Source organism: Oncorhynchus clarkii, chromosome 16, assembly GCF_045791955.1.
Source record: "Oncorhynchus clarkii lewisi isolate Uvic-CL-2024 chromosome 16, UVic_Ocla_1.0, whole genome shotgun sequence".
Taxonomy (NCBI): Eukaryota; Metazoa; Chordata; class Actinopteri; order Salmoniformes; family Salmonidae; genus Oncorhynchus; species Oncorhynchus clarkii.
In genome coordinates, this window is record NC_092162.1 from 556,322 (window position 1) to 569,199 (window position 12,878).

General features: G+C 43.7%; 1 protein-coding gene across 1 annotated transcript in view; it reads left to right on the plus strand.

Annotated features, from left to right (window-relative positions):
* The window catches only part of LOC139367853 (signal induced proliferation associated 1 like 2), a 306,546-nt gene that overhangs the window by 150,110 nt on the left and 143,558 nt on the right, over positions 1–12,878 (plus strand). The window contains exons 10-11 of the mRNA XM_071106185.1: positions 9,960–10,117; positions 11,725–12,301. Coding sequence (XP_070962286.1) covers positions 9,960–10,117; positions 11,725–12,301 — 735 coding nt within the window. The remainder of the gene's footprint in view (positions 1–9,959; positions 10,118–11,724; positions 12,302–12,878) is intronic.

Sequence of the window (12,878 nt, forward strand, 5' to 3'; positions counted from 1 at the left end):
CAGAGGAACGGGCTCTCTGACAGAGACTTTGGAGGAAAGCAGTGAAATAACTGTCAGGTCAGGTTTGAATGTCATTGGCTGACTGTTTTATGATGACTGTCTAATGTGTAGGTCTATGTTTTCCTCTTGAAAAGGTCTATTGATGTTGTTATCTTTCAGGTGAAAGGTCTATTGATGTTGTTATCTATCAGGTGAAAGGTCTATTGATGTTGTTATCTTTCAGGTGAAAGGTCTATTGATGTTGTTATCTTTTATTGTATGTTTTCAAGTCGTCGCCCAGTTTCTTACAGAAACACATTTATAAATAAAGAACTGTAAAGGAGATGTTGCATCTGTCATTATTACTTGAGTTTGCATATGCATAACCTTAACCCAGAGCTATACATAACCATAACCCAGAGCTATACATAACCATAACCCAGAGCTATACATAACCATAACCCAGAGCTATACATAACCATAACCCAGAGCTATACATAACCATAACCCAGAGCTATACATAACCATAACCCAGACCTATACATAACCATAACCATAACCCAGACCTATACATAACCATAACCCAGAGCTATACATAACCATAACCCAGACCTATACATAACCATAACCATAACCCAGACCTATACATAACCATAACCATAACCCAGAGCTATACATAACCATAACCCAGACCTATACATAACCATAACCCAGAGATATACATAACCATAACCCATACCTATACATAACCATAACCCAGACCTATACATAACCATAACCCAGAGATATACATAACCATAACCCAGAGATATACATAACCATAACCCAGACCTATACATAACCATAACCCAGAGCTATACATAACCATAACCCAGAGCTATACATAACCATAACCCAGAGCTATACATAACCATAACCCAGACCTATACATAACCATAACCATAACCCAGACCTATACATAACCATAACCCAGAGCTATACATAACCATAACCCAGACCTATACATAACCATAACCATAACCCAGACCTATACATAACCATAACAATAACCCAGAGCTATACATAACCATAACCCAGACCTATACATAACCATAACCCAGAGATATACATAACCATAACCCATACCTATACATAACCATAACCCAGACCTATACATAACCATAACCCAGAGATATACATAACCATAACCCAGAGATATACATAACCATAACCCAGACCTATACATAACCATAACCCAGACCTATACATAACCATAACCCAGAGATATACATAACCATAACTCAGACCTATACATAACCATAACCCAGACCTATACATAACCATAACCATAACCCAGACCTATATATAACCATAACCCAGAGCTATACATAACCATAACTCAGACCTATACATAACCATAACTCAGACCTATACATAACCATAACCCAGACCTATACATAACCATAACTCAGACCTATACATAACCATAACCCAGACCTATACATAACCATAACCATAACCTAGAGCTATACATAACCATAACCCAGAGGTATACATAACCATAACCCAGAGATATGCATAACCATAACCCAGAGATATACATAACCATAACCCAGACCTATACATAACCATAACCCAGATATATACATAACCATAACCCAGAGATATACATAACCATAACCCAGAGATATACATAACCATACCCCAGACCTATACATAACCATAACCCAGAGATATACATAACCATAACCCAGAGATATACATAACCATAACCCAGAGATATACATAACCATAACCCGGACCTATACATAACCATAACCATAACCCAGAGCTATACATAACCATAACCCAGACCTATACATAACCATAACCCAGACCTATAAATAACCATAACCCAGAGATATACATAACCATAACCCAGACCTATATATAACCATAATCATAACCCAGACCTATACATAACCATAACCCAGACCTATACATAACCATAAACCAGACCTATACATAACATTAACCATAACCCAGACCTATACATAACCATATCCCAGACCTATACATAACCATAACCCAGAGATATACATAACCATAACCCAGAGATATACATAACCATAACCCAGAGATATACACAACCATAACCCAGACCTATACATAACCATAACCCAGAGCTATGCATAACCATAACTCAGACATATACATAACCATAACCAAAACCCAGAGCTATACATAACCATAACCATAACCCAGAGCTATATATAACCATAACCCAGAGCTATACATAACCATAACCCAGAGCTATACATAACCATAACAATAACCCAGACCTATACATAACCATAACCCAGACCTATACATAACCATAACCCAGACCTATACATAACCATAACTCAGACCTATACATAACCATAACCCAGACCTATACATAACCATAACCATAACCCAGAGCTATACATAACCATAACCTAGACCTATACATAACCATAACCCAGACCTATACATAACCATAACCATAACCCAGACCTATACATAACCATAACCCAGACCTATACATAATCAGAACCAGATTCATACATAACCATAACCATAACCCAGAGCTATACATAACCATAACCTAGACCTATACATAACCATAAACCAGACCTATACATAACATTAACCATAACCCAGACCTATACATAACCATAACCCAGACCTATACATAACCATAACCCAGAGATATACATAACCATAACCCAGAGATATACATAACCATAACCCAGAGATATACACAACCATAACCCAGACCTATACATAACCATAACCCAGAGCTATACATAACCATAACTCAGACATATACATAACCATAACCAAAACCCAGAGCTATACATAACCATAACCATAACCCAGAGCTATATATAACCATAACCCAGAGCTATACATAACCATAACCCAGAGCTATACATAACCATAACCCAGAGCTATACATAACCATAACAATAACCCAGACCTATACATAACCATAACCCAGACCTATACATAACCATAACCCAGACCTATACATAACCATAACTCAGACCTATACATAACCATAACCCAGACCTATACATAACCATAACCATAACCCAGAGCTATACATAACCATAACCTAGACCTATACATAACCATAACCCAGACATATACATAACCATAACCAAAACCCAGAGCTATACATAACCATAACCATAACCCAGAGCTATATATAACCATAACCCAGAGCTATACATAACCATAACCCAGAGCTATACATAACCATAACAATAACCCAGACCTATACATAACCATAACCCAGACCTATACATAACCATAACCCAGACCTATACATAACCATAACCCAGACCTATACATAACCATAACCATAACCCAGACCTATACATAACCATAACCTAGACCTATACATTACCATAACCCAGAGCTATACATAACCATAACCCAGACCTATACATAACCATAACTCAGACCTATACATAACCATAACCCAGACCTATACATAACCATAACCATAACCCAGACCTATACATAACCATAACCCAGACCTATACATAACCATAACCCAGACCTATACATAACCATTAACCATAACCCAGACCTATACATAACCATTAACCATAACCTAGACCTATACATAACCATAACCCAGACCTATACATAACCATAACCATAACCCAGACCTATACATAACCATAACCCAGACCTATACATAACCATAACCATAACCTAGAGCTATACATAACCATAACCCAGACCTATACATAACCATAACCATAACCCAGACCTATACATAACCATAACCTAGACCTATACATAACCATAACCCAGACCTATACATAACCATAACCATAACCCAGAGCTATACATAACCATAACCTAGACCTATACATAACCATAACCCAGACCTATACATAACCATAACCATAACCCAGAGCTATACATAACCATAACCTAGACCTATACATAACCATAACCCAGACCTATACATAACCATAACCATAACCTAGAGCTATACATAACCATAACCCAGAGCTATACATAACCATAACTCAGACATATACATAACCATAACCAAAACCCAGAGCTATACATAACCATAACCATAACCCAGAGCTATATATAACCATAACCCAGAGCTATACATAACCATAACCCAGAGCTATACATAACCATAACCCAGAGCTATACATAACCATAACAATAACCCAGACCTATACATAACCATAACCCAGACCTATACATAACCATAACCCAGACCTATACATAACCATAACTCAGACCTATACATAACCATAACCCAGACCTATACATAACCATAACCATAACCCAGAGCTATACATAACCATAACCTAGACCTATACATAACCATAACCCAGACATATACATAACCATAACCAAAACCCAGAGCTATACATAACCATAACCATAACCCAGAGCTATATATAACCATAACCCAGAGCTATACATAACCATAACCCAGAGCTATACATAACCATAACAATAACCCAGACCTATACATAACCATAACCCAGACCTATACATAACCATAACCCAGACCTATACATAACCATAACCCAGACCTATACATAACCATAACCATAACCCAGACCTATACATAACCATAACCTAGACCTATACATTACCATAACCCAGAGCTATACATAACCATAACCCAGACCTATACATAACCATAACTCAGACCTATACATAACCATAACCCAGACCTATACATAACCATAACCATAACCCAGACCTATACATAACCATAACCCAGACCTATACATAACCATAACCCAGACCTATACATAACCATTAACCATAACCCAGACCTATACATAACCATTAACCATAACCTAGACCTATACATAACCATAACCCAGACCTATACATAACCATAACCATAACCCAGACCTATACATAACCATAACCCAGACCTATACATAACCATAACCATAACCTAGAGCTATACATAACCATAACCCAGAGATATACATAACCATAACCATAACCCAGACCTATACATAACCATAACCTAGACCTATACATAACCATAACCCAGACCTATACATAACCATAACCATAACCCAGAGCTATACATAACCATAACCTAGAGCTATACATAACCATAACCCAGACCTATACATAACCATAACCATAACCCAGAGCTATACATAACCATAACCCAGACCTATACATAACCATAACCATAACCCAGAGCTATACATAACCATAACCTAGACCTATACATAATCAGAACCAGATTTATACATAACCATAACCCAGAGCTACAGTACCAGTCAAAAGTTTGGACACACCTACCCATTCAAAGTTTTTTTATTTATTTATTTTTTACTATTTTCTACATTGTTGAATACTAGTGAAGACATCAAAACTATGAAATAACACAATGAAATCATGTAGTAACCCCCCCCCTCAAAAAAGTGTTAAATGAATCAAAATATATTTTAGATTCTTCAAAGTAGCTAGCTACCCTTTGACTTGATGACATTTTGCACACTCTTGGTATTCTATCAACCAGCTTCACCTGGAATGCTTTTCCAACAGTCTTAGAGGAGTTCCCACATATGCTGAGCACTTGTTAGTTGTTTTTCCTTCAATCTGTGGTCCAACTCATCCCAAAGCATCTCAATTGGGTTGAGGTCGGGGGATTGTGGAGGCCAGGTCATCTGAGGCAGCACTCCATCCCTCTCCTTCTTGGTCAAATAGCCCTTACACAGCCTGGCGGTGTGTTGGGTCATTGTCCTGTTGAAAAACAAATGATAGTCCCACCAATGCAGACCAGATGGGATGGCGTATCACTGCAGAGTGCTGTGGTAGCCATGCTGGTTAAGTGCGCCTTAATTTCTAAATAAATCACTGACAGTGTCACCAGCAAAGCACCCCCAATCACAATTCCTCCTCCATGCTTCACGGTGGGAACCACACATGCGGAGATAATCCGTTCAACTACTCTGCGCCTCACAAAGACACGGCGGTTGGAACCAAAAATCTCATCAGACCGAAGGACAGCTTTCCACCGGTCTAATGTTCATTGCGCGTTTTTCTTGGCCCAAGCAAGTCTCTTGTTCTTATTGATGTCCTTTAGTAGTTGTTTCTTTGCAGAAATTGGACCTTGATTCAGGTTTCCTCTGAACAGTTGATGTTGAGATGTGTCTGTTACTTGAGCTCTGTGAAGCATTTATTTGGGCTGCAATCTGAGTTGCAGCTAACTCTAATGAACTTATCCTCTGCAGCAGGTAACTGGGTCTTCCTTTCCTCTGGCGGTCCTCATGAGAGACAGTTTCATCATGGCACTTGATGGTTTTTGCGACTGCACTTGAAGAAACTTAAAGTAATGATGGACTGTCGTTTCTCTTTGCTTGTTTGAGCTGTTCTTGCCATAATTTGGACTTGGTCTTTTACCAAATAGGGCTATCATCTGTATACCACCCCTACCTTGTCACAACACAACTGATTGGCTCAAACGCATTAAGGATAGAAATTCCACAAATTCACTTTTAACAAGGCACACCTGTTAATTGAAATGCATTCCAGGTGACTACCTCATGAAGCTGGTTGAGAGAATGGCAAGATTGTGCAAAGCTTGCTGCAGCTTTAGCTCATTTGGAAAAAACTGTGAAATGCAGTGAAAACCAACATGCTGCAAACTTTCTTAAATGTTTTGTCAGCTGTGCTTGTTTTGTTGACATGTTTAGTTTAGTTTAGTTCACTGCTGCTCCTACGGCACTAATCTGGTGAGCACCTTTGGAGCTCCGTTCAGGCAAGGCATTTGATTGGTTTGACGTGTTCTGAGGCATCACTTATTTACATCGGGTTCCTACCCCTCTTCAGCTGATAGGTTTACACTCCAACCCTGTTCCTGGAGAGCTACTGTCCTCTAGGTTTACACTCCAACCCTGTTCCTGGAGAACTACCTTCCTATAGGTTTACACTCCAACCCTGTTCCTGGAGAACTAACGTCCTATAGGTTTACACTCCAACCCTGTTCCTGGAGAACTACCTTCCTATAGGTTTACACTCCAACCCTGTTCCTGGAGAACTACTGTCTTATAGGTTTACACTCCAACCCTGTCCCTGGAGAACTACCGTCCTATAGGTTTACACTCCAACCCTGTTCCTGGAGAACTACCTTCCTATAGGTTTACACTCCAACCCTGTTCCGGGAGAACTACTGTCCTATAGGTTTACACTCCAACCCTGTTCCTGGAGAACTACCATCCTATAGGTTTACACGCCAACCCTGTTCCTGGAGAACTACTGTCCTATAGGTTTACACGCCAACCCTGTTCCTGGAGAACTACCATTCAGTAGGTTTTCATCCGAAACCTAATCTATTGCACCCAATCTTCTTTCCCCTCCTCCACTCTTCTTTCCCCTCCTCCTCTCTTCTTTCCCTCCTCCACTCTTCTTTCCCCTCCTCCTCTCTTCTTTCCCTCCTACACTCTTCTTTCCCCTCCTCCTCTCTTCTTCCCCTCCTCCTCTCTTCTTTCCCCTCCTCCTCTCTTCTTTCCCTCCTCCACTCTTCTTTCCCTTCCTCCTCTCTCCTTTCCCTCCTCCTCTCTTGTTTCCCCTCCTCCTCTCTTCTTTACCCTCCTCCTCTCTTCTTTCCCCTCCTCCTCTCTTCTTCCCCTCCTCCTCTCTTCTTCCCCTCCTCCACTCCTCTTTCCCCTCCCCTTCTTTCCCCCCTCCTCTCCTTCTTCCCCTCCTCCCCTTCTTTCCCTCCTCCTCACTTCTTTCCCTCCTCCTCTCTTCTTTCCCCTCCTCCTCTCTTCATTCCCCTCCTCTCTTCTTTCCCTCCTCCTCTCTTCTTCCCCTCCTCATCTCTTCTTTCCCTCCTCCTCTCTTCTTCCCCTCCTCCTCTCTTCTTTCCCTCCTCCTCTCTTCTTCCCCTTCTCCTTTCATCTTTCCCCTCCTCCACTCTTCTTTCCCCTCCTCCTCTCTTCTTTCCCTCCTCCTCTCTTCTTCCCCTCCTCCTCTCTTCTTCCCCTCCTCCTCTCTTCTTTCCCTCCTCCTCTCTTCTTTCCCCTCCTCCTCTCTTCTTTCCCCTCCTCCTTTCTTCGTTCCCGTCCTCCTCTCTTCTTTCCCTCCTCCTCTCTTCTTCCCCTCCTCCTTTCATCTTTCCCCTCCTCCACTCTTCTTTCCCCTCCTCCTCTCTTCTTTCCCCTCCTCCTCTCTTCTTCCCCTCCTCCTCTCTTCTTCCCCTCCTCCTCTCTTCTTTCCCTCCTCCTTTCTTCTTTCCCCTCCTCCACTCTTTTTTCCCTCCTCCTCTCTTCTTTCCCCCCTCCTCTCCTTCTTCCCCCTCTTTTCCTTCTTACCCTCCTCTCCTTCTTCCCCCTCCTCCCCTTCTTTCCCTCCTCCTCTCTTCTTCCCCTCCTCCTCTCTTCTTCCCCTCCTCCTCTCTTCTTTCCCCCCTCCTCTCCTTCTTTCCCTCCTCCACTCTTCTTTCCCCTCCTCCTCTCTTCTTCCCCTCCTCCTCTCTTCTTTCCCCCCTCCTCTCCTTCTTCCCCTCCTCTCTTCTTTACCCCCTCCACTCCCCCCTCCACTCCCCTTCTTTCCCCCCTCCTCTCCTTCTTCCCCTCCTCCCCTTCTTTCCCTCCTCCTCACTTCTTCCCCTTTTCCTCTCTTCTTCCCATCTTCCTCTCTTCTTTCCCTCCTCCTCTCTTCTTTCCCCTCCTCGTCTCTTCTTTCCCCTCCTCCTTTCTTCTTTCCCCTCCTCCTCTCTTCTTTCCCTCCTCCTCTCTTCTTCCCCTCCTCCTTTCATCTTTCCCCTCCTCCACTCTTCTTTCCCCTCCTCCTCTCTTCTTTCCCTCCTCCTCTCTTCTTTCCCCTCCTCCTCTCTTCTTCCCCTCCTCCTCTCTTCTTCCCCTCCTCCTCTCTTCTTTCCCTCCTCCTCTCTTCTTTTCCCTCCTCCTCTCTTCTTTCCCCTCCTCCTTTCTTCTTTCCCCTCCTCCTCTCTTCTTTCCCTCCTCCTCTCTTCTTCCCCTCCTCCTTTCATCTTTCCCCTCCTCCACTCTTCTTTCCCCTCCTCCTCTCTTCTTTCCCTCCTCCTCTCTTCTTTCCCTTCCTCCTCTCTTCTTTCCCTCCTCATCTCTTCTTCCCCTCCTCCTCTCTTCTTCCCCTCCTCCTCTCTTCTTTCCCCCCTCCTCTCCTTCTTCCCCCTCCTCTCCTTCTTCCCCTCCTCTCCTTCTTCCCCCTCCTCCCCTTCTTTCCCCCCTCCTCTCCTTCTTCCCCCTCCTCTCCTTCTTCCCCCTCCTCCCCTTCTTTCCCCCCTCCTCTCCTTCTTCCTCCTCCTCTCCTTCTTCCCCCTCCTCTCCTTTTTTCCCCTCCTCCCCTTCTTCCCCCTCCTCTCCTTCTTCCCCCTCCTCCCCTTCTTTCCCCCCTCCGCTCTTCTTTCCCCTCCTCTTTTTTTCCCTCCACCGTCCCCAATCCACCTCTTAATCTTCCTTGTTTACCCTGTCTGTTACCCCTCAGCACCTCTCCATGGCAACTATCAGCACCTCTCCATGGCAACCACTCTATCAGGTTAACTGTCAGTTCCCTGTGTGATTAATAAATCCCCATGATTATGGAGATGTAGAATATTGCATTCTGGGATCCTTTCTCCAACTTGTGTCATCTTCCTTTAGGTGTCACTGTCTGGGCAACCGGCAAAGTCATAAACCCTGACCATTTCTACCATTTCACCTCTTAATAAATTCCAACATTAAAATAACACCCAAATAATTGTTTTGTTTTACATGAATAACACTCTCTCTCTCTCTCTCTCTCTCTCTCTCTCTCTCTCTCTCTCTCTCTCTCTCTCTCCCTCTCTCTCTCTCTCTCTCTCTCTCCCTCTCTCTCTCTCTCTCTCTCTCCCTCTCTCTCTCTCTCTCTCTCTCCCTCTCTCTCTCTCCACCTCCCCTCTCTCTCTCTCCACCTCCCCTCTCTCTCTCTCTCTCTCTCTCTCTCTCCCCCCCTCTCTCTTTTTCTCCCCACAGCTCCTGAGGAAGAGGCACATAGGAAACGACATTGTGACCATTGTGTTTCAGGAACCGGGGACTCTGCCCTTCACCCCTAAAAACATCCGCTCACACTTCCAACACGTCTTTGTCATCGTCAAGGTCCACAACCCCTGTACTGAGAACGTCTGCTACAGGTACACACGCAACCCCTGTACTGAGAACATCTGTTACAGGTACACACACACACACACAGGGGAGGATGGTTAACAGCAGATTAAACAGGGGAGGATGGTGGAGGAGGGAGGAACAAGCAGAGGGGTGGAAGCACATGTAACATTCTGTAGGTAACGTCGCCTTAAGATGTCAATTACAGAAACACCACACTTCAGGCCGAGGAAAATATTTTAGTAAACTAAGTAACACATCGATTATGGCATCGACTAAGCTATTCTTAGTAGTAACACCCTCCAGACCGTTCAGAAAATTGATGGCTCATCCAACGCATAACTCTCTCTGACGATTAGACCACAGGGGTCTGGAAAAGTAGTGCACTACTCTATGTAGAGACATTAGGGACATTAGGGACTGTCCGCCATTAGTATTCACTCTGTCTGCTAATGCTTCTCTGTGTTTTTTTTTAGTGTTTTGAAATGTCACGACTACACAGTAATGTCTGGAAATCCCTAGGAGCCATCATGACTCCACTATAATGTCTGGAAATCCCTAGGAGCCATCATGACTACACAGTAATGTCTGGAAATCACTAGGAGCCATCATGACTCTACAGTAATGTCTGGAAATCACTAGGAGCCATCATGACTCCACAGTAATGTCTGGAAATCCCTAGGAGCCATCATGACTCCACAGTAATGTCTGGAAATCACTAGGAGCCATCATGACTCCACAGTAATGTCTGGAAATCACTAGGAGCCATCACAACTCCACAGTAATGTCTGGAAATCACTAGGAGCCATCATGACTCCACAGTAATGTCTGGAAATCCCTAGGAGCCATCATGACTCCACAGTAATGTCTGGAAATCACTAGGAGCCATCACAACTCCACAGTAATGTCTGGAAATTACTAGGAGCCATCATGACTCTACAGTAATGTCTGGAAATCACTAGGAGCCATCATGACTCCACAGTAATGTCTGGAAATTACTAGGAGCCATCATGACTCTACAGTAATGTCTGGAAATCACTAGGAGCCATCATGACTCCACAGTGATGTCTGGAAATCACTAGGAGCCATCACAACTCCACAGTAATGTCTGGAAATCACTAGGAGCCATCATGACTCCACGGTAATGTCTGGAAATCACTAGGAGCCATCATGACTCCACGGTAATGTCTGGAAATCACTAGGAGCCATCATGACTCCACGGTAATGTCTGGAAATCACTAGGAGCCATCATGACTCCACGGTAATGTCTGGAAATCACTAGGAGCCATCATGACTCCACGGTAATGTCTGGAAATCACTAGGAGCCATCATGACTCCACGGTAATGTCTGGAAATCACTAGGAGCCATCATGACTCCACGGTAATGTCTGGAAATCACTAGGAGCCATCATGACTCCACGGTAATGTCTGGAAATCACTAGGAGCCATCATGACTCCACGGTAATGTCTGGAAATCACTAGGAGCCATCACAACTCCACAGTAATGTCTGGAAATCACTAGGAGCCATCACAACTCCACAGTAATGTTTAGAAATCACTAGGATAGTTTGAAATTACTCCGTCCTCTCTTTTTCGCTCTCTCTCTCTCTTTCCTCTCTCTCACTCCCCTCTACAGCGTTGCTGTCTCTCGTTCTAAAGACGTCCCTCTGTTCGGCCCTCCAATCCCCAAGGCAGTGACCTTCCCCAAGTCCGCTGTGTTCCGAGACTTCCTATTGGCCAAGGTCATCAATGGGGAGAACGCCGCCCACAAATCTGAGAAGTTCCGTGCCATGGCAACCAGAACGCGCCAGGAGTACCTCCGCGACCTGGCCGAGAACTTCGTGTCCACGGCGACCATGGACTCGGCTGTGAAGTTCAGTTTCATCACACTGGGAGCCAAGAAGAAAGAGAAGGCCAAACCTCGTAAAGACGCTCACCTGTTCTCTGTCGGCGCCATCACCTGGTCCGTCACCGCACGGGACTTTGGCCAATCAGCAGACGTGGACTGTCTCTTGGGCGTGTCCAACGAGTTCATCATTTTAATAGAGGAGCAGTCTAAGAACGTGGTCTTCAACTGTTCCTGTCGTGATGTCATCGGATGGACATCTGGGATCATTAGCATCAAGATCTTCTACGAGAGAGGAGAGTGTGTGCTGTTGTCTGCTCAGGATGGCTGTGAAGAAGATATACGAGAAATGGTGCAGAGACTAGAGGTAATTCATCTGGGTTAGGGTCAGAGGTCAGGTTTGGATTATTGTTCACTTATCTCTTCTATTTCCATGTTTCAGTATGAATGGAGTATCTCACATTTGACCAAAGGTGATTTGGAGAAAGAATTCAGTGATATATGGAATTATTTAGATTAACAAAGAACAATATATGTTCACTGTCAAGGGTCTGGTCTATTTCCAGTTGGCATTATCAAACCAACAGCCTTTCTCTGCCAGCCCCCCACCTCTTCACCCCCCTTTAGAGGAGGTCAACGCTTCACATATCAGAAGAAAAGGTCGGCTTGTTCTGCTGGATGTAGTCTCAGCACTTGGCCTCTTGATAAATGTGTTGAAGATGACTATAAAGCAGGATTAAGTTGTACCTTCTTACTGTAGGGAACCGGTACCTGTTGTCAACAGTGTGTTTCCTCCCTAGGTGTGTCCTGTTTGAACACCTCCTGTTAGAGCCTTACCTTGTGCTTCCTTTCTCCTTCTTTCTATCCTTACTTATTAGTTGTTTTCCTCTAGGCCCTTTAGTGTTTTGAGTGTGATCCCTGTGCTTGTAGCTATGTCAACCAAA